The following is a 22851-nucleotide window of genomic DNA, read 5'->3' as shown; positions in this document are numbered from 1 at the left end:
TCTGGGAGGAGAGGAAGGGAGGGGCAAGATTGTGTAGGGACTTGACACTTGGGAAAAGAGTTTGAGTTTTATTTGGATCCAGTAATGGTTGGAGAGTATCAAGAGGTCCAGTACGAGTGCTTTTTAATGATTATTAAACTTAACTGAAGTATAACATATATTCAGAAAAGGGCACAGTGATTAGCTGAACAAATTTCCACAAAATGAATACCCACTGTAACCAGCATTTAAATCAAGAGACAGAACATTAGCAGCAGCCCACATGCTTCCCTCATAACCCCATTCCCAGTCACTCCTTTCCACCCAAAGGCAACTGCTATTCTGGCTTCTACCACCACAGAGGGTTTTGCCCATTCTGAAATATTATATAAATGGTATCATTAAGTCCATGCTCTCTTGTATCTGTGACTGGAGTTTTTCATGAAATATCTGGTAGTGGAAGACAGACTGGATGCACTATTTCTGATTTGGTGTCCTGGTGGGTCAACCGGCACGGAGCACTTGATCAGGAAAGCTGGGACTGTTTTCCTCCTAGTCTGAACTTTCTGTTAGGCAGCGTCCTGATCTTTTCTGAGAGGGGATATTTTACCATATCTAAATCATGACGAGAAAACAGAGTCAAGATTGTAGCTTTCCATGTCAGTGTCAGAAGCCCCTGACAGAAGTGCGTTAGAGGCAGAGCCAGGGTGGGTTATGGAGAAACGGGCCAGGAAGCCAGAGGTAGAGGCACGCCTCCAGGATCCCCTGGGTGTTGACTCAGCTTCTGCCCTCCTACCCCCAGAATGCAGACGTGTGAGGAGAAATCTTGGGTGTTTGTGACAATTTTGTGGTAAGAGCATAGACTTTTTGTGTAAGTTTCTCCCGTTGCTAACGTAAGTATAAAAGGCACCAAAAAAAGGGCTTTCCAAAACTAGCAGCCCTATCTGTGTGGACAATGCTGGTGGCCACGATGTGCCTGTTGGTGACTTTGGGGCCCAAGAGAAGCTGAGGGAGAAATGCTGCATTTGCTCCTGCACTGTGCAGCCTCGTCACATTGGTGTGCTATGTGCTGGGTACAGCTTGTACCGGCTTGGGAAGGCCAATTTTGCACATCTCTTCCTCACCTCATACTCAGTGACCCCATGTTGGTTGCTTGAAACTGGCCATGGCAGGAGTATTTACACCACAGAAATCAGCAAAAAACTATAAATCAGCCCTCTGCTCCCGTGTCCCCCGGAGAGCTGGTTATTAAACATTTACCAGCATAAGTTTCTGAATCCTTGGCTAATAAACCAGAACTTAATCTCATCTTACAGTGACGTTGTGTGTGAACATGTGCATGTGTGTGATCTCTTCCCACCATCGGTAGCCCACTGGGAAAAAATGCAACACTCTGTAGAGAAATGTCATCTCACTCTAGGCAAATCTGCTTGGTTTCACAATCTGCAGAATTTCAAAAATGTAAATGAAGGCAAAAGCAAAGGCTTCCTCTCAAGGAAAAAAAGCAATTTATATTTCTCTCAGACATTTGCTCTGACAACTACAAGCACTTGTACAAAACATTTCATCAGTCAAGGAAAACTAGCATTTGCTGCTTGTATAGTTCTTTCCATTTCTTATTACGGACTATACACAAAGTAAAACATTTACAACTAGTGAGATATTATATGTGCCAATGGAAATGTCCATTAAGGGCTAGCAACCATTATAGGATTCAAATGAAGTGGGCAAAGTGTGAAGAATTCCATGAGACCAAAACCTTCTTGCTCCAAAATGGAATAGTGAGATGACAGATGAGAATTTTGAAAATTCTTTCATATCACGGTGGCATCAACGACACAAAGAATAAGAAAGGTTGGTTTCTAGTACAAGAATTCCAACACTGAGAACAAGCTGCTTCATGGAGGTGGTACCTGGAGGGGGCACAAAGGGAGCATAACCAAGACTTCCGGGGTGGGGGTCTGCTGATGTTCTCTTCCTTGACCTGCACTGGGTATTTGGGTGTGTCCACTTGGTAAAAATCCATCAAATTTTACATTTATGATTGATGCACTTTTCTGTATATTATACGTCAATAAAAAGTTCAAAAAAAACCCAAAGAGGCGAATTTAATAGAAGATGCATGCATTCTTCAAATGAGATATATCTGTATGAACACCATGAATTCACTTTATTATAGCTTTAATTTTTCTCTTTTGCACTCAAATATTTAATACACACAGTACAGGAAAAAAAACCAAGCATATTATGGCAGCTCATCTTCACTAACGGCTGCTGACTATTATCAACAAGGTTTCGGGGCCAGCCCTGTGGCTTAGCGGTTAAGTGAGCACACTCTGCTATTGGCAGCCTGGGTTCGGATCCCGGGCGCGCACGGACTCACCGCTTCTCCAGCCATGCTGAGGTGGCGTCCCACATACAGCACCTAGAAGGATGTGCAACTATGACATGCAATTATCTACTAGGGCTTTGCGGAAAAAAAGGAGGAGGATTCGCAATGGATGTTAGCTCAGAGCCGGTCTTCCTCAGCAAAAAGAGGAGGATTGGCATGGATGTTAGCTCAGGGCTGATCTTCCTCACAAAAACAAACAAACAAAAAAACAAGGTTGCTTCATTGTTAAATATTAGACAAGGTTATTGGCTTACACTTGTGTAATAGACTGAATGTTTGTGTTCCCATAAATTCATACGTTGAAGTCCTAACCCCCAGTGTGATGGTATTTAGATGTGGGGCCTTTGGGACGTGATTAGGTCATGAGGGTGGAGCCCTCATGATGGATTAGTGCCCTTATAAGAAGAGACATAAGTGAGTTCTGTCTCTCTCCAACACGTGAGGACACAGCAAGAATACCCCCATCTACAAACCAGGAATTGGGCTCTCACCAGACCTAACCATGCTGGCACCCTGATCTCAGACTTCCCAACCTCCAGAACTGTGAGAAATAAATTTCTGTTTCTTAAGCCATCCAGTCTATGTTATCCTGTTTCAGCAGCGTGAGCAGACTAAGACAACTTGAGATATCATTCATGACTATTTCTTTTTTTATAAGGTATAAAAAAAATTGAGGTACAAAGAACTGCACATATTTAATGTGCATAATTTAATGAGTTTGGACATATGCAAACACCCATGATATCACCACCACAAGCAAGGCACTAGACAGATCCAACACCTCCCCAAGTGTCCTTGTATCCCTTGATTTTTGTTTTTATTTGTGTGTGTCTGTAGTAAGAACACATAAGATTTACCCTCTTAGCAAATGTTGAAGTGCACAAAACTGTTTTGTTAACTACAGGCACTATGTTGTACAGCAGATCTCTACAGCTTACTCATCAAGCATAACTCAAACTTTACACCCATTGAACAATGGGGAGTTGTTGTATCATGACTATTTCTTATAAGGAATTTCTAATATGATTTTGAGCCTCTGCTTATTCTCCAATGTTGCATTTTATTGTTGAAGATATTGCTTATTTTCACCTGATGAAAACATAATTGCTCACATTCTTGTTTCCAGGAAAAAAATAATCCTTCTTTGCCAAGTTAATGGCAGAACTCTCCCCATACTCCATGAAAACATATACATAGCAAATAGATCTACCTAATGCACTTGTCAGAGGTGCTATATCTTTTTATTATTACAAAATATTTTAATAAAGAAAAAAGCTGATGAAGTACTTTAGACACACAGAGATGAAAATATAGCAGTTACCACAAAACATCAGGCCTGGCCCAGCATTTCTGTAATCTCATTAACAGGCAATTAAAATGTTTCCTCTCCCACATTGTTGGTGTAAGTATAAATCAGAAGAGCACAGATTGGAAAGTAGCTATCGAATTGTAAATGTGTGTAGTCTTGAATCCAGCAGCTCCATTTCTGGGACTCTCTGCCCCTGAAACACCTACATGAGCATGGTAGGGTGTAACCGCCAGGGTGTGCCCAGCATACCTACCATCAGCTAGAGTGCAAAATTGAGACCTAAAAGTGCATCAGGGGCCGGCCCCGTGGCTTAGTGGTTAAGTGTGTGTGCTCCGCTACTGGCGGCCCGGGTTTGGATCCCAGGCGCGCACTGATGCACCGCTTGTAGGGTCATGCTGAGGTCGCGTCCCACATACAGCAACTAGAAGGATGTGCAACTATGACATACAACTATCTACTGGGCTTTGGGGAGAAAAAGGGAAAAAAAAAAGGAGGATTGGCAATAGATGTTAGCTCAGGGCCGGTCTTCCTCAGCAAAAAGAGGATTGGCCTGGATGTTAGCTCAGAGCTGATCTTCCTCACAAAAAAAAGTGCATCAGCAGGGAAGTGGTGAAATAAATTATGGTTCATCCATACTCAGAAATATAGGGAATATTCCATTTAAAATAATCAGATGGATCAGTGTGTGCTATATGAAAAACTGGCCATGATGCAAAGATCAGTTAAAAAGAGTAAGTTGTGAGGTCGGCCCGGTGGCGTAGAGGTTAAGTTCGTGCGCTCAGCTTCGGCAGCCCGGGGTTCGCCAGTTCGGGTCCTGGGCGCGGACTTACTCACCGCTCATCAAGCCATGCTGAGGGGGCGTCCCATATAGAAGAGCTACAACTCTACAACTATGAGCCACAACTATGTACTGGGTCTTTGGGGAGAAAAAAAAAAAAGAAAAAAAGAGGAAGATTGGCAACAGATGTTAGCACAGGGCCAATCTTCCTTAAAAAAAAAAAGAGTGAGTTGCAAAATAATAAATATTTACTGTATGATCTCACTTTAATGAAAATGCCTTTCTCTTTCTCTCTCTCTATATATACACACACATACATATGTATATATAATGTATGTATACACACACACATTATACATATATAAGTGAGTTTAGAAAAAAGTATAGACAGATAATCACCAAATCACTAGGGGGGATTTGGAGGGACATTCTCTTTATTCTTTATTCACTCCTTATGGTTTAACTTTAAAAACAAGCCTATATTCATTCGTATATATACACACACACATATATACATACATATATATATATACACACATATATAATACAAATAGATATACAATGGGAAATCCTACTTCCTTTTTTTCATCTGTGATTATACTCTCTCATACATTCCCATAATTCAGAAGTTAGCCACAGGTGCCTGTTCTTCCAAACACTACAGCATAGACTCTCTTACTTGAAAACTGAATCTTTGATTAAATAATACAGAAGAAAGAGAGCTGTTTGTAAGTTTTTTCTTACCATTTCCGTGGGTGGGACGTGCCACAGAGAAACCGTCCTCTCCTCAGCGTCACTGTTTATAGAGACATACGAAGGCTGGTAGACTTTGGTTGGTTCTATCACCAGAACCTGAAAGAAGACCAGATTTCTGTAATGCACAGGAGTACATCACAGAGGTTTCCCTGCCCAGGGACGAGGTGGAAGCTCTGCACTCCACAAATACTCATCATGTGCCTACTGTGAGCCAACACCACTCTAGGCCCCGTGGATACACAGCCCACAACACAAGTCCCTGCCCACGGGAGGTCTATGCTCTGATGGGGCAGACGGAGTAACAAACAGAGAGGGATACACAATATGTTATCACATAGACCTCGGAGGAAAATAAGGCGGAATAAAGGGGGGGGGGGCACCTCTTTAGACAGGGTAGCCAAGAAAGGCCTGCCTGAGTTGGTGACAGAGAAGAAAGAGGGAGGCTACAGTTCTTGAGAGAAATGTGGAAGCAAACTGGATGATCCGCAGGTAGGTACCAAGTCTATAAAAAATGCAAGGGGATGAAAAGTGAGCTGACATCCCACCAGTAATGTTTTATTTTGCTGGGGTAGAAGGAGGGAGGGAGACAGGAAGGGAAGGAGAGAAGGCAAGAGAGAGGGAGGGAAGGAGGGAATGAGGGAGGGAAAGGAGGAGGGAAGAAAGTCGGGGAGAGAGATAAAGAGCGAATGAATTTCTAAAGCAAATAAGGAAACATGTTCAAGATTGCTAATACTGGGTAGAGATTACACAAGTGTCTGTTCCACTGTTCTTTTGTACCTTTCAGTAGGTTTGAAATATTTCATAATTAAAAGATTTTAAAACTTATTACCCAGGAACAAAATCCTGATTATAATCATTTCAAACAACTTAATCTTTTACTAGGTATTTAACAAAATTCTTTTTTTTGTGTGAGGAAGATCAGCCCTGAGCTAACATCTGCCAATCATCCTCATTTTTTTTTAATTTAAAAAATAAACATTTCCAAGAAATAAAAGACCCATGGTTGATATTGCTGCAGCATAAAGCCTCTTCTTTTTTATTGATGTTTTAATGATTTTTAACATTGTGAAATTTTGGCTTGTACATTTTTGTTTGTCCATCACCATATATATGACTCCCTTCACCCCTTGTGTCCACCCCCCACCCCCCTTGCCCCTGGTAACCACAGTACAGTTTTCTCTGTCCATGTGTTGGTTTATATTCCACATATGAGTGAGATCATACAGTGTTTGTATTTCTCTTTCTGGCTTATTTCACTTAACACAATACGCTCCAGGCCCATCCATGCTGTTGCAAATGGGACGATTTTGTCTTTTTTATGGCTGAGTAGTATTCCATTGTCTATATATACCACATCTTCTTGATCTAATCATCAGTCGAGGGACACTTAGGTTGCTTCCACTTCTTGGCTATGGTGAATAATGCTGCAATGAACATAGGGGTGCATAAGCCTCTTTGGATTGTTGATTTCAGGTTCATTGGATAGATTCCCAGTAGTGGGATGGCTGGGTCATAGGGCATCTCTATTTTTAATTCTTTGAGGAATCTCCATACCATTTTCCATAGAGGCTGCACCAGTTTGCATTCCCACCAGCTGTGTATGAGGGTTCCCGTTTCTCCACATCCTCTCCAACACTTGTTGTTTTTTGTCTTGGTGATTATAGCCATTCTAACAGGCGTGAGGTGATATCTTAGTGTTGTTTTGATTTGCATTTCCCTGATGATTAGTGATGGTGAACATCTTTTCATGTGCCTATTGGCCATCTGTATATCTTCTTTGGAGAAGTGTCTGTTCATTTCCTCTGCCCATTTTTTGATCGGGTTGTTTTTTTGTTGTTCAGTTGTGTGAGTTCTTTATATATTATGGAGATCAACCCCTTGTCAGATGTATGTTTTGCAAATATTCTCTCCCAGCTGGTGGGTTGTCTGTTCATCTTGATTCTGGTCTCGTTTGTCTTATAGAAGCTCTTTAATCTGATAAAGTCCCACTTGTTTATTTTTTCTTTAGTTTCCCTAGTCTGGGTAGGCATGCCATCCGAAAAGATTCCTTTATGACCAATGTCAAATAGCATGTTGCCTATATTTTCTTCTATGAGTTTTATAGTTTCAGGTCTCACCTTCAGGTCTCTGATCCATTTTGAGTTAATTTTTGTGAATGGCGATAGCAGATGGCCCACTTTCATTCTTTTGCATGTGGTTGTCCAGTTTTCCCAGCACCATTTATTGAAGAGACTTTCCTTTCTCCATTGTATGTTCTTAGCACCTCTGTCGAAAATTAGCTGTCCGTATATGCGTGGTTTTATTTCTGGGCTTTCAATTCTGTTCCATTGATCTGTGTGTCTGTTTTTGTACCAGTACCATGCTGTTTTGATTACTATTGCTTTGTAGTATGTTTTGAAGTCAGGGATTGTGATGCCTCCTGCTTTGTTCTTTTTTCTTAGGATTTCTTTAGCTATTTGGGGTCTTTTGTTGCCCCATATAAATTTTAGTATTCTTTTTTCTATTTCTGTGAAGAATTTCATTGGGATTCTGATTGGGATTGCATTGAATCTGTAGATTGTTTTAGGTAATATAAACATTTTAACTATGTTTATTCTTCCAATCCACGTGCATAGGATATCTTTCCATTTCTTTATGTCATCATGGATTTCTTTCAATAATGTCTTGTAGTTCTCATTGTATAGGTCTTTCACCTGCTTGGTAAGATTTATTCCTAGGTATTTTATTCTTTTTGATGCAATTGTAAATGGTATTATCCTTTTGAGCTCTCTTTCTTTTAGTTCATTATTAGCATACAGAAATGCAACTGATTTTTGTAGATTGATTTTGTACCCTGCAACTTTGCTGTAGTTGTTGATTATTTCTAATAGTTTTCGAACAGATTCTTTAGGGATTTCTATATATAAACTCATGTCATCTGCAAATAGTGAGAGTTTCACTTCTTCATTACCTATCTGGATTCCTTTTATTCCTTTTTCTTGCCTAATTGCTCTGGCCAAAACCTCAAGTACTATGTTGAACAGGAGTGGTGAGAGTGGGCAGCCCTGCCTCGTTCCTGTTCTCAGAGGAATGGCTTTCAGTCTTTCCCCATTGAGTATGATGTTGGCTGTGGGTTTGTCATAAATAGCCTTTATTATATGTTGAGGTACTTTCCTTCTATTCCCATTTTGTTGAGAGTTTTTTATCATAAGTGGATGTTGTATCTTGTCAAATGCCTTCTCTGCATCTATTGAGATGACCATGTGGTTTTTATTCTTTGTTTTGTTGATGTGATGTATCACGATTGATTTGCGGATGTTGAACCATCCCTGAGTCCCTGGTATAAATCCCACTTGATTATGGTGTATGATCTTTTTAATGTATTGTTGTATTTGGTTTGCCAATATTTTGTTGAGGATTTTTGCATCTATGTTCATCAGCGATATTGGCCTGTAATTTTCTTTCTTTGTCTTTGTCTGGCTTTGGTATCAGGGTGATATTGGCCTCATAGAATGATTTAGGAAGTGTTCCATCTTCCTCTATTTTTTGGAATAGTTTGAGAAGGATGGGTATTAAATCTTCTTTGAATGTTTGGTAAAATTCACCAGAGAAGCCATCTGGTCCTGGACTTTTATTTTTTGGGAGGTTTTTGATTACTATTTCAATCTCTTTACTTGTGATTGGTCTATTCAGATTCTCCATTTCTTCTTGGTTCAGTTTTGGGAGGTTGTATGAGTCTAAGAATTTATCCATTTCTTCTAGATTGTCCAATTTGTTGGCATATAATTTCTCATAGTATTCTCTTATAATCCTCTGTATTTCCGTGGTATCCGTTGTAATTTCTCCTCTTTCATTTCTAATTTTATTTACTTGAGCCTTTTCTCTTTTTTTCTTAGTAAGCCTGGCTAAGGGTTTCTTGATTTTGTTTATCTTCTCAAAGAACCAACTCTTTGTTTCATTAATCCTTTCTACTGTTTTTTTTTTTTGTCTCAATTTCATTTATTTCTGCTCTGATTTTTATTATTTCTCTCCTTCTGCTGACTTTGGGCTTTGTTTGTTCTTTTTTTTCTAGTTCTGTTAGGTGTGATTTAAGGTTGCCTTACTTGGGCTTTTTCTTATTTGTTAAGGTGGGCTTGTATCGCTATGAGTTTCCCTCTCAGGACCGCTTTTCCTGCATCCCATATGGTTTGGTATGGCATATTTTCATTTTCGTTTGTTTCCAGATAGTTTTTTATTTCTCCTTTAATTTCATCAATGATCCATCGGTTCTTCAGTAGCATGTTGTTTAATCTCCACATTTTTGTCACTTTCCCAGTTTTTTTTTCATGGTTCATTTCCAGTTTCATAGCCTTATGGTCTGAAAAGATGCTTGTTATGATTTCAATCTTCTTAAATTTATTGAGGCTTGCTTTGTTTCCCAACATATGATCTATCCTTGAGAATGTTCCATGTGCGCTTGAGAAGAATGTATAGTCGGCTGTTTTTGGATGGAGTGCTCTGTATATGTCTACTAGGTCCAACTCGTCCAGTTTTTCATTTAAGTCTACTATTTCTTTATTGACTTTTTGTCTGGATGATCTATCCATTGATGTAAGTGGGGTATTAAGATCCCCTACTATTATTGTGTTGTTGTTAATGTCTCCTTTTAGGTTTTTTTAATAGTTGCTTTATGTACATTGGTGCTTCTATGTTGGGTGCATATATAAGTGATATGTCTTCTTGGTGGAGTGTCCCTTTTATCATTATATATTTCCCTTCTTTGTCTTTCTTAACCTGTTTTATCTTGAAGTCTACTTTGTCTGATATGAGTATGGCAACACCTGCTTTCTTTTGTTTGCCATTAGCTTGGAGTATTGTCTTCCATCCTTTCACTCTGAGCCTGTGCTTGTCTTTAGTGCTAAGATGTGTTTCCTGCAGGCAGCATATTGTTGGGTCTTGCTTTTTAATCCATCCTGCCACTCTGTATCTTTTGATTGGAGAGTTCAATCCATTTACATTTAGGGTAATTATTGATATATGAGGGCTTACTGTTGCTGTTTTGTCACTTATTTTCTGGTTCTTTTGCGTTTCCTTTGTTTCTTGTCCCATTTGTCTCGGACTGCCAATTCAGTTTGGTTGTTCTGTCTTATGACTCTTCTAGTTTTCTCTTTGTTTATCATATGTGGTTTTGTTTTGATTATTTGTTTAGTGGTTACCTTGAGGTTTGTGTAAAAAATCTTGTGTATGAGATATTCCATTATCTGATGGTCTCCTATTTCCTTATAACAAGTCAATTCAATCACTTTCCTCTTCCCCTTCTAAGTCGTTCTTGTTATACCTTATTCTATCTTGTGTTGTGGCTGTGTGTTTACAGTGATGAGGTTAAATTTATTTTTGGTGAATTCCTTCCTTTGATCTTTGATTTTAGTATTTAAGTGGTTGCTAACCTATTCCGGTAAAGATCTACTATTTTTCTGAGTTTATCTACCTATTTTTCTCCTTGCTCCAAGCTTTGTATTCCCTTTCTCTTCTTTTTTTCAGGCCTGAGGGCCTTCTTGAGTATTTCTTGTAGTGAGGGTCTCGTGGCCATGAACTCCCTTAGCTTTTGTTTATCTGGGAGAGTTAGTATTTCTCCATCATACTTGAAGGATATTTTTGCCGGATAGAGTATTCTTGGCTGAAAGTTTTTGTCTTTCAGTATTTTGAATATATCATTCCAGTCTCTCCTAGCCTGTAAAGTTTCTGTTGAGAAATCCGCTGAGAGCCTGATGGGAGTTCCTTTGTACGATATTTTCTGTTTTTGTCTAGCTGCCCTTAATATTGTTTCTTTGTCATTGACTCTGGCTAGACTTACCACTAGGTGTCGTGGAGAGGACCTTTGTCTGTTAATATATTTAGGTGACCTGTTGGCTTTGCTTACTGGTATTTTCTGCTCCTTCCCCAGATTTGGGAAATTCTAAGCTATTAGTTCCTTTAATAGGCTCTCTGTTCCTCTTTCCCTCTCTTCTCCCTCAGGAATACCTATAATTCTTGTTACATTTCCTAATAGAGTCAGATATTTCTCAGAGACTTTCTTCATTTCTTTTTAGTCTTAGTTCTCTCCCCTCTTCCATCTGGAGCATATCTGTATTCCTATCCTCTAAAATGCTAATTCTTTCCTCCATATTGTCAGCTCTGTTCTTTAAAGATTCCAGATTCTCCTTTACCTCCTCCACTGTGTTCTTCATCTTCATCAACAGATTGGTTTTTCTTTATGATTTCAATCTCTTTTGTGAAGAAACTGCTAATCTCATTGAATTGGTTGTCTGTGTTGTCTCGTATTTCGTTGAGTGTTTTTATGATAGCTATTTTGAAATCTCTGTCATTTAGATTATGGATTTCTGTGTCTTCAGGGTTGGTTTCTGGGTGCTTGTCATTTTCCTTCTGGTCTGGTGATTTCATATATCTTTGCAGTGTGGTTCCTGTGTTGGCTTTGTTTTTCCTCATCCTGGAAATCTCTGGTTGCAATTTACACCCCCCAGCACTGTGTGGTGGTAAAGGGCTGTGTAGTCTAAGCCCCCTGCACTCTGCCGCGGTTTTTCTGCCGCCGTTTTTCTGCTGCGATCTGCGGGTCAGATCACTTGGTCCGGTCTGCCGCGGATGGCTTGGTCTGGTCGGGTTGGCCAGCTGGAGGGTCCAGTTTGTGGGGGGGGGGGGCTCTCTCTTTTGCCCTCTGGGTCCCTGGCATGGGGGGCTTCTCCTTCGCCCCTCGTTATCCGCTTTCTGGGGTGCTCAGATGTTGATGGTAGCCGTGTGGCTCTTCTGAGTCCTCTGTGTGGGAGTTTCCCACTGGCTGAGAGAGCCCGAAGAGCTACAGTTTCCCCGCCGAGGGCCGCCCCTCCCCCCCTCTGGGAGCTGCGCGGACCGGGATCGCTGATCTGATGGGGAGGGAGAGGAGTTCTCCTTACCTCTCCCCACTTCCTCCGGGGGCCCAGCACATTCCACTCTCAGATGTGCAGCAGTGTGGATCTTTCCGATCTAGCTTTTCACTGTCTGGGATTCCGTTGTTGGTCTGTGACTGTTCCTTTTGTTGTATCTTATCGGGGGAAGAGTTCACGGGAAAGCTCACTCCGCCATGACGCTGACGTCACACCCCTCCTCTTTTTTTTTTTGCTGAGGAAGACTGGCCCTGGGCTAACATCCGTGCCCATCTTTTCCTCCACTTTATGTGGGATGCCGCCACAGCGTGGCTTGCCGAGCGGTGCGTCAGTGCCCGCCTGGGATCTGAACCAGCAAACCCCGGGCCGCTGCAGCGGAGTGCGTGCACTTAACCGCTTGCGCCACCAGGCCGGCCCCTTAACAAAATTCTTGAACACCACATGTTCACAAAATCTCATGGCCTAAATGTGAAAAAAAATTATCTGAAGTTCAGTTTCTTGGATGCTTAGATATCTTACTTATGACTCCTTATAAGATAGTCATAAAATTGAAACAAAAACTCAATGAAAAGCTAAAGGCAATTGTGCTTTTCCATAAAGTTCTGAAAATCAATTAGTAGTACTAGAGGCAAACCAAAGGTCAATAGGAAACAGCTTTGAATTCACAAATTTCACTATCAGTACTGCATTGTATTGGATAGGCAGGGTTTCCCCGCCTCGGCACTACTGACATTTGGGGCTGGATCATTCTGTGTTGTTGGGGGGCTGTCCTGTGTACTGTGGAATGTTCAGGGAGTCTCTGGCTTCCACTCCACTAGCTGCCAGTCGCAACACCTTCCCCACAGTTGTGACAATCAAAAACGTCTCCAGACACCACCAAATGTCCTCTAGGGGACAAAATCACTCCCAGTTGAGAACTACTATTTTAGAGGATATAGCCAACTTTCTAGTGAGTTGATCTATCCCTAGCTGATTCTACATACCCTTGATGGATATCCTAACATTTTCAACTACTCTAAGGTTTTCTTCCTTTCAGAGTATTCAATAATTAGATAGCACTCATCCCCAGTTTCTTTATCTTAAAGAAATGGATTTAGTATATCTTACTGGAAATCTGAGTCCATTAGTAACTTCATTTGTTGCCTCAAAAATTATATCCAACCAGAAGTTAAGCCGTTCTTGCATGGGTGAGTGTTCGATAAGGGGTTTCTTGAAGCGCTGAATTAATAACAAGTTCTGAACTAATGATCGCAGGTACCTGAAAAATCACAAGCACCAAGAAATTAGATTCCCAAAGAAAATGAATTCAATTCTACTCCCTTTAAAAGAAGTTTCCCAAAAGCTTTATTTACTTAAATTCATATTGTGTAGTGAATGCTTCTTAATCATTTGGCAGCCACATATTTAATTAAAAGAAACCCAAACAGTGGGCAAAATAAGTTTGTCCAACAAAATCATACAACATTGGCTTTTTACCAACGTTGAACTAAACCTCAGTTTTGGTACATGGTGTTCAGAGCGTAGAGACTGGCAAGCATTTGATAACTGTCTTAAGTAACAAGAACAAGTAGTTTGAAATTCAAAGCAATTACAAAATGACAAAATTTCAAACCCACTGTCTTTTTCTTGTTTAATTAAACTTTATATTTTCAGGTAATTGTAGATTTACGTATAGTTGTAAGAAACAATGCAGAGAGATCCCATGTACCCTCAGTCCAGTTTACCTCCATGGTAACATCTTGCAAATTTCTAGAACAATATCACAACCAGGATACTAACATTGATACAGTCAAGATAAAAAAACATTTCCATTGCCACAAGGATCCCTCATGTTTCCCTTCCATAGCCACGCCTACTTCCCTCCCATCCCCATCCCTTCATTGGCCCCTAGCAATCACTGACATGAAACTCCTATCTTTTATTTTTAAAAAAATTAGGTCTGACCAGGTAGATTTTGAATTTATGAGGTCTCAAATCTCACCACATCTTTACTGTCTTCAGGCAAATTGAACTTTTGTTTTGTTTTGTTTTGTTTTGTTTTTTGGTGAGAAAGATCAGCCCTGAGCTAACATCCGACGCCAATCCTCCTGTTTTTTTGCTGAGGGAGATTGGCCCTGGGCTAACATCCGTACCCATCCTCCTCTACTTTATATGGGACGCTGCCACAGCATGGCTTGACAAGCAGTGTGTCAGTGCCCGCCCAGGATCCGAACCGGTGAACCCGGGCCGCCAAAGTGGAGCATGTGCACCTAACCGCTGTGCCACCAGGCCGGCCCCAAAATCTAACTTTTTGAAACATAATCACCAGGCAGTGGTGATGACGTCCTCTCTGGTGGTGAACGGCGATGGTTCCGCTGAAAGCACCAGAGTATTATTTTGCCCTTAGAGGATCAAATCTGGAGCTATCTTGGGAAGGTAGATGAGCTAGACTCCGACTGACTTGCTTGCGTACTGTGTAGTAAAGGATTAACTCAGAAGGCCTGGGTTGTCCAAACACTGTATATTCCAAAGAAAGGTCTGGCCCCTGACTGGCTTCTGGGAGATCACCTCTAAGCCCATGGGACATTTTGCCTGATAAGAGTGTCTTTGTTTACCTGGGGCCTTGGGCCATGCCAGAGAGTTTATGTTAACAATATGATTCATGGTAGGGGCCTTGGGCCATCCTGTATCAGTGTGACCTTCAGAGAGGCTGGGGACTCAGTGACTAAGGTCAGCTACATGGGTGCTCCATGCCTACATGACTGACTCCCAATAACAACCCTGGACACCAAGGCTTGGTGAGCTTCCCTGGTTGGCGTTACATTGTGCATGCTGTCACATATCATTGCTGGGAGAATTAAGCACTGTCCATGTGACTCCACTGGGAGAGGACAGTGTCTGTCTCCCCTGGACTCTGCCCTATGTGTCTTTTGCCTTTGCAGATTTTAATCTGTATACTTTTACTGTAATAAACCATAACCACAAGTATAACAGCTTTTCTGAGTTCTGTGAGTTCTTCTAGCGAATCATGAACCTCAGGGTGGTCTTGGACCCATAGCAATAGGTACCAACACTATAAGTCGGTCTAGGTGCTGACGTAATGGGAATGTATTCAAGCCTCGGGTCTCCTTTCCATGGAGTCAGCTCTGTCTGGCTCAGACGCAGCGATGCACCTTAAAATTAGAATTCTGGAAACAGCAGCCACCCTAGGAGGGCTGGAAGCTCAGCCTGCCTCTGTGTTCTCTCAGCCTCAGAAAACTTTCAAGACGTTGATATGGTTTGGGGACCAAATTTAAGTCCTTCAGACTGGGAAGAAATGAGGTCTAACTAGTTATGACTGAAGACATTCCTGCCCCTGGGAGTCCAGACTGGCCCACTGAGCTGGGAAATGAGGGGGCAGATGAACATGGAGTGTTAAAAATAAAATCTTTAAAATTATGCAACTAATCCAAATGCATTTAAGACAAATCAGAAAATAGAAAAAAGGAAAAAAACAGATTAAAAACTTCTTATAAGGTTACTTCCCTGAGAAAACCACTGCGAATATTTTGAAGAAAATTCATCAGCCATTAATTACACAAATGTCTACTGAGCATCTATTATGAGACTACAGCAATCAATAAGATACTCATAATTCTAATGGAGTTTAATGTCTATCGGGGAAGTCAGCTATTGCCCAATCTTCCCAGACCTTCCTCTGAGTCACACACAAAACACAGATTTTTAATTAAAATGACTCCATACAGAACAGTGGTTCTCAAAGGGTGGTCCCCAGACCAGCAGCATCAGCTTGGAATTTGTAAATGCAAATTCTCAGGCGCTACCCTAGACCTTTTGAACCAGAAATCCTAACGGTGGGCACAGCAATCTGTGTTTTAACCAACACAGGTGATTTTGAAACATGCCCAAGTATGAGAAGGACTGATAAAGAAAAATATACCCTGCAACTGGCTTTTCTTATTCTATGATAAACCATGAACACATTTACACATCTCCAAGTATTCTTTCTTGCACATTTTAATGGCCATACAATGGGCTAACCTAGGGCCACTGCTCTGCCACTGTTTTCTTGACCATATTAGTGGTCTTTTAGTTCCAGTTTTCATTTCTGATGAACATCATTTTTTTGGTGTGCTTTTAGCTTTACTACCTGCTTTCTCACAAACACACAATACGTACTAGTACCAAAGACTGTTTTGCTCTTGAGGACCTAGATGACCTGAAGAAATTAATAGGATTGAGAGCTTCACCTTGGAGATATAGCACGTAGGGATATATGCTGATTGTGTGTGTGTGTGTGTGTGTGTGTGTGTGTCTGTCTTATTCTCCCTTCACAGAAAACCAGCTGAGCCCTCAGAGCTGTTCTTTCTGCCCCCTCACTTTGCTTTAATGAGGAAGTCAGAAGGAGAAACAGAGCAATTGTTATTGTTTTTTGCATTTACACCTTTTCTCCCTAGGGAAAACATTTCAGAACAAGATCAGATATTGAGATGGGTGATGACAACACACAGATGTGACTCACCAGACTGGAGGTTTCAGTCTGAACAACCTCTCTGCTGCCTGGATGGCCTTCCCAACATCGCTGGCCAACATGCTGACGTTGAAGAACTGACCCACATCCCAGTAATTGTTCATTTTCTCCAAGCTCCCTTTTCTTCCCAACAAACTGTTCAGCCGGACACCTTAAGAATTTGAATTTAAGATCAAGTTATGAAAAATCTTTCTAGTTCCTATCATATTATGCAAGCCTTAAACAGAGGAAAAAGGGGGCATTTTAATTTGGCTACTGTCTCGGGGTGCTATCAGAAAGTAACTGTTCCTTTTGAAATATAATGCTAGTTATTTGAACATAATTTTTAATACTGAACTTGGCTTACCAAAGCATCAACATCTGCAATAATAAACAGCTTTACCTATTTTCCTTAGTTCCATGGAAGTCTCAAACTGTTGTCCAGCAACTAGCAGCAGAACCGCAAGGTTAATTCCGGAATAAAGAGATGACTGGAGCGCAAACCCTTTGCGGTACCTATAATCACAGAACCACCCAAATCTTATTACCTTATTATGGTAGAAGAAAAAAATGCGTAAATAATGGTACAAATCAACCTTCTCATGAAGATTTTTACTAATCTAATTTATCGTTTCCCAGCTCCCCCCACCTTTACAAACAGCTACATGCAGCACTCAAATAGCTTTAAAAAAAGTCTTAATATTATGCAACACAATAACTTACACTAGGAAGTTTCAAACTTTTTCTTCATAAGGTTTATATTTTTATTATAAAAATCATGATCATTGTATAAAATAAGGAAACCATATTAAAGTATTCAAAAGAAATTTAAAACCAATTAGAATCCTTTCCCCAGAAGTAGACCACAATTTGATGTCCAAGTCTCATTTTTAAAGTTAGACTCCATTTGTACATTGAGCTTTTATTACATAGAAATCGCATCAATTACAGGCTATTTCTCTGCAGGCTATTTGTTTGCTCTTATGACCAAATGGAATCATTTTTTCATGTATGAAGCAGTATTGCCAGAATCCGGGATCCCAAAGAGCTCTAAGATCAGCGACATACAGTGAGAGAAGAGGCAGGGATCTAATTACATTGGGATAAAGAACAAGATCCAAAACTGAGAATACCATTTTTATACCAAAAGGTTAACAGTGCTATTTTTAATTCCCTTATTTTTTTTTCTATACATAAAAAGTTCCTTTCTCTTCCATGAGCAAGTATGAATGTCACGATTGGGGGAAAAACAATTCAATCAATGACATACTGACACAAAAATGTTTTTAAGTGGCACAGTTCATACCAAGGACTTGTAAACCAAGTGTAATTTTATCACTCATGTGACAACAACAGAATTAAACACCAACAAAATATTAATTGTGGAAGAGAGAACTTACCATTTAAGTCACTTAAAATCTGGTTTTATGAATTTTGGGGCATAATACAAGTACCTTCAGATGGACCAGAAGACACCAAGAAAGTCTTTTCAACCTCAGCCAACAAAATTCCAATAAAATTGAAACCTTTCTCCCCCTATACGTTTCGGGGATTTTAAATTTCATATCCTATTATATTTGACTTTTTTCATTTTCTTTTACTATGAAAAGTTATCTGGGGAGAGAGGAGAGTGGGTAATTTCTCTATGCCTCTTATCCTTAAATCAAACGGGCCCAGCCTGCGGGCAAACAAGACTTGAACTCAAAGTCAGGGTTGCAGTCCCAGGCTTGCCTCTGACCAGCCCTGTAACCCTGGACCAGCCCCTCGCCTCCCTAAGCCACGTTCCACATCCATACCTAAGGGCCTGGGTTAGACGATCCCCAAGGTCTCACCGGAGCCAAAATGCCTGGACCAGAAGAGGAAGCTTCAGTTGCTCCTGTACCCACTGCCACTACCTTCTGAAGTGGATGGAGAAAGGCTCCTATGAGTTTCTTAAAAGAGCCACAGGCAGTAATTCCCTGACCTGAGGGCTGAATTCTTGGCCACCATGGTGGGAACACAGCTTCCTATTTTGGCTCTACCAGCTGTTAATTTCTCTTCCTCTCCCTTCCCTTCAACACCATGAGTGACTCCTCTCTACCATACTGTGCATTAGGTACTACTTGGGATTAACTAAGAATAAAACAAGGTCCCTGCCCTCCAAGAACCTATACTACAGGAGAAGTGATAAGATGCACACACAATTAGTGAAAATACAGCATGAATAGGAGGATATTTGAGGATAAAGATCCTAAAACCACACAAATCCAAGTCCAGAGGGACTCACAGAAGACATATAGAGCCACCCCTGGAGACTTGAGATATGGTATGAAGATGGATAGAACTGTATAGCAGTGATTTGGAAAGGGAACCCACAGCATAGAAGATGGCAGGTGCAGAGATGGGAGTTTAGGGAGCTCCTAAGGAACTTCAGTTTAGGAGGATATATATCAGGTAGTGGGAAACAGGGCCAGGGGTGGGTTGGAGAAAGTTTGCAGAGCACCTAGAATGGTGATCTAAGGGTTTGATCTTTTATTTAATAGGGAGTGAGGAGCCATGGTGGGTCTTTGAGCTTTAGGAGAAGTAAGCTGTCAATCTATGAAGGACAGACTTCAGAGACACCAAGCAGAAAGCCTACTTTGGATACTGTGAGAACATTCCTGGCAAGAAAGTAAAAACAAAAAAAAATGGCACTGATTGGGGGCGGTAGTGACGGGAAAGGATTGGCAGTGAGAGAAGACTCACAGAAGGGCTGGAATTGGGAACTGCCTGTACAGGGAGATAAGTGAGTGAAAGTTATCAAACATTAACCAACAGTGTATGCCTAGGAGGCTAAAGAATGGTTGTGAGAAGCAAGACATCGGAAGCCATCCCTTGTGGAGAAAAAGAAATGACTTCAGCTTTGGACATGTTGAGTCTTAAATACCAGCCCCATCTTGAGATAGAACAGGTGGGCAAAGAGGGAGCGATGTAGGGCCACATAGGATGGAGTTTGGTATGGAGACCTCCAGCTAAGGGTCCCAAGGTGTGAGAGTGACTAGGATCACCAGGGAAGAGTGTGTGTATGGAGAGAAAATAGTAGAAGACAGAGCCTCCAGCATGTACAGAAGGAAAAGAGAGAGCGAGAGCGAGAGCGAGGCAGCAGTTAGAATTAAATGAGAGTGCAACAGCAATGCCAAGAGCTCTTGTGATGGAAATGGATGATGTGGACTATTGGCTCCGCCTTCAAAATATACCTAGGTTATGACTTCTCAACATTTTAATCACTACCATCCTGGTTCAACCACCATCAGCTTTCCCCTAAATTACTGCAATACAGGCATACTTTGCCTTATTGAGCTTCACAGAAACAGTGTTTTTTACAAATTGAAGGTCTGTGGCAACCCTGTGTTGAGCAAGTCTATTGGCGCTGAAGGCTCAGATGATAGTTAGCATTTTTTAGCAATAAAGTATTTTTTAATTAAGGTACATACATTGTTTTTTAAAACATAATGCTATTGCACACTTAATAGACTACAGTATAGTATAAACATAACTTTTATATGTACTGGGAAACCAAAAAATTCGTGCGACTCACTTTCTTGCAATATTTGCTTTATTGTGGTGGTCTGGAACTGAACCTGCAATATGTCCAACGTATGCCTGTAGTCTCTTGTTTCCTGCTTCTGCCCTCGTCCCTGTGGTAGACTGTAATGGCCACAAATTCCTCCCATCCCACTATGCACGTGCCTTTGCAACGTGTCTTGGCCACTTCTCCCACCCACAAGTAGAGTCTGTTTCTCCACCCCCTTGAATTTGGACTGGCCATGTGATCTGCTTTGACCAACAGCCTGTGGCAGAACTGACTGCACGTGAATTCCTGAGCCTAAGCCTCAAGAGGCTTTGTGGCTTCCACCTTTGCCCTCTTAGAATGCTGCCCACCCACATAAGAAAGCTGGTCTCCCAGGATTAAAACCACATGGCAGAGAATGGATGTTCTCCACCAACAGCCAGCACCAGCTGCCAAATGTGTGTGAGGCCATCTTTGACCTTCCAGCCCTGCTCACCCTCCAGATGACTATAACTTTATGAGTGAGCCCAGGTGGAACCAGCAGAGGAACTGCCTCACCAATCCACAGAATCATGAGAAATCATAAATCAATGTTGTTTTAAGCCACTAAGTTTTGGGGTTGTTTGTTATGCAGCAATTGATAGCTGATACACCCCCAAAACGTATTCTTTGCGTAACAGTGAGAGGACTCTTGTTAAAACACATGTCAGATCTCGTCACTCCTCTACCCCGAACACTCCAATGTTGTGTCATCTCACTCAGACAGAGTGAAAGGGTCTTCTGCTTTCCCATTTCCTGCCACTCAGCCTTTGCTCATGCCTCACCATCCTTGAGCATGCCCAGAATGTCTGCCCCTTGCCATCCCCTCTTCTTGGAACACTTTCTCCAGTTATCTGCAAGGCTCACTCCCTCACCACCTTCACATCTCTATTTGCCTTCACTGACCACCCTATCTCAAATCGCAGATGACTCCTCCCAAGCCTCCTTTTCTCTCTCCCTAACTTTTCCCCATAGCCCTCACCATCAGCTGACATCCTGAATATTTTACTTTGTTTATCTGCCTTCCCTTACCAGCAATGCGAGGTCCATGAGGGCAGGGATTCACGTCTGCTGTGTCTTTATCCCCATCATCTAAAAAAGTTTCTGGCACACAGTAAACCCTCAATAAACATTTGTTGAATAAAGCAATAAATAAATAAAGGAATGAACAGCTCATTAAGAAAATAATGCCCTGATGGCAGTGGAATAAAGTTCTGGAAGGAGTAGCTAGGAAGGAGTGTGCTGAGCCTCCTTCTTGCCCTTATAAATGAATGAACTTGTGGGAAGAATGTCACCAGTAGAAAACCCTGTTTCTAACGGTTTCCTTTTGGAAAAAGGAATCTGGAAATTCCCAAGCCACATTTACGGCATTTTTTTTCCCACTGCCAGCACACAGGCAGGCACACCAATGTAGGGAAAAGACCTGGATCCTCAACCTCTGCAATTCTGTTCTTTGCTGCAGACTGGGGCTGAGGACTTACCACTCAATGGCGCTGTCTCGGCTGGCGTCATCTTTGCAATCTGAATCCAAGAAGATGTCCTTGTAGATCCTTCCACACAGGCAGAACATGTCAGGGGCCGGGTGGTCACAGCTCTGCAGAACCTGGAGCATGACCTGCAGAGCCTTCTCACGGTCTCCTACGCTGTTTCTCCTGAAAGAGTCATGTAATAAGATCATGAACGTCTGAATCAAGACACAGGAGTATATATGCATTCATTCTGTGAAGGGTGGGTGTAAGGGTGCTGTGCTTTAGCAGGAAAAAACCTCTAATTTATATTTCTTTTTTCATATTCAAATATAACAACTGCTTAAGATCTACACCGGTAAATCTCATACAGTCATACTCAGTCCCTACTTGATCCCTTCTCTTTAAATTAGACCCAGACTGAGGGTGAAAGCACACACAGATCAACGGAAAGACAGAAAAAGTAAGATGGCAGGCCCCTGCAGCTGGATGGAGTGCAAGGATTTCAGAAGCTAAGCCTGAATCAGGAAGATGAAACACTTTGACAAAAAGTTCTTTTGGAAAAGTGGCAGGGACTCATATTCAGAAAGCCAAAATGAACTAAGAAATGTATCTTGGCATTCCTTGACCTGAAATGCTTTGCCATCCTCAAATGAGAAAGGAGCCTAGTAATTCCTATTTTCCTATCTCATATTATACCCACTGGAACAAGAAATTCAGAAAATTATTTGTATATTCATAAATCAGTCTCCTCTATTATTAGATTATATGATAAAATTTTCATTTTATACACAGAAAATGGATTCCTTAGACAGTTGTTAAAATAATATTTGCCACAAAATAACCTGAGTTTATTGCTGTGAAATATTAAAAGTATTCCTGGGAAGGTTTGGAAGCAAATGTCCATCAGTAGTGGGGACTGATTAAATCAGCTATGGCTAATTATATTCATATTATAATATTAAACATTTATAAAAAGAAATGAAAAAACTTCTATATAATACTGCTATGGAGAGATCTCCAGAATATACTATTAAGACAAAAAAGCAAGGTGTTGAATACCGTGCACCAGAATGCTACCTTTTTATTTAAGAAAAGGGAGGATGTGAATAAATATATGTATACGCTTTTATTTCTTCAAAATGGAATGATAAACCAAAAGGTAATACAGTGGCTTCCAACAGGTGGAGGGAGAAAACATGAGGAAGGGGATAGGCATAGGGGTTACACTTCTTGGAA

General features: G+C 41.1%; 1 protein-coding gene across 3 annotated transcripts in view; it reads right to left on the bottom strand.

Moving 5' to 3' along the window:
- Positions 1 to 22851, bottom strand: part of MAP3K15 (mitogen-activated protein kinase kinase kinase 15) — a 135545-nt gene that overhangs the window by 43390 nt on the left and 69304 nt on the right. For all 3 annotated transcript variants that reach the window (XM_014791143.2, XM_087427620.1, XM_087427619.1), the window contains 5 exons: positions 21628 to 21798; positions 16982 to 17094; positions 16591 to 16750; positions 13197 to 13347; positions 5203 to 5310 (listed from right to left, as the gene is read on the bottom strand). In XM_014791143.2, the coding sequence (XP_014646629.2) occupies positions 5203 to 5310; positions 13197 to 13347; positions 16591 to 16750; positions 16982 to 17094; positions 21628 to 21798 (703 nt within the window). The remainder of the gene's footprint in view (positions 1 to 5202; positions 5311 to 13196; positions 13348 to 16590; positions 16751 to 16981; positions 17095 to 21627; positions 21799 to 22851) is intronic.

Source organism: Ceratotherium simum, chromosome X (assembly GCF_057802395.1).
Source record: "Ceratotherium simum simum isolate JZ-2026a chromosome X, ASM5780239v1, whole genome shotgun sequence".
NCBI lineage: Eukaryota > Metazoa > Chordata > Mammalia > Perissodactyla > Rhinocerotidae > Ceratotherium > Ceratotherium simum.
This window is presented reverse-complemented; position numbering and strand designations above follow the sequence as displayed.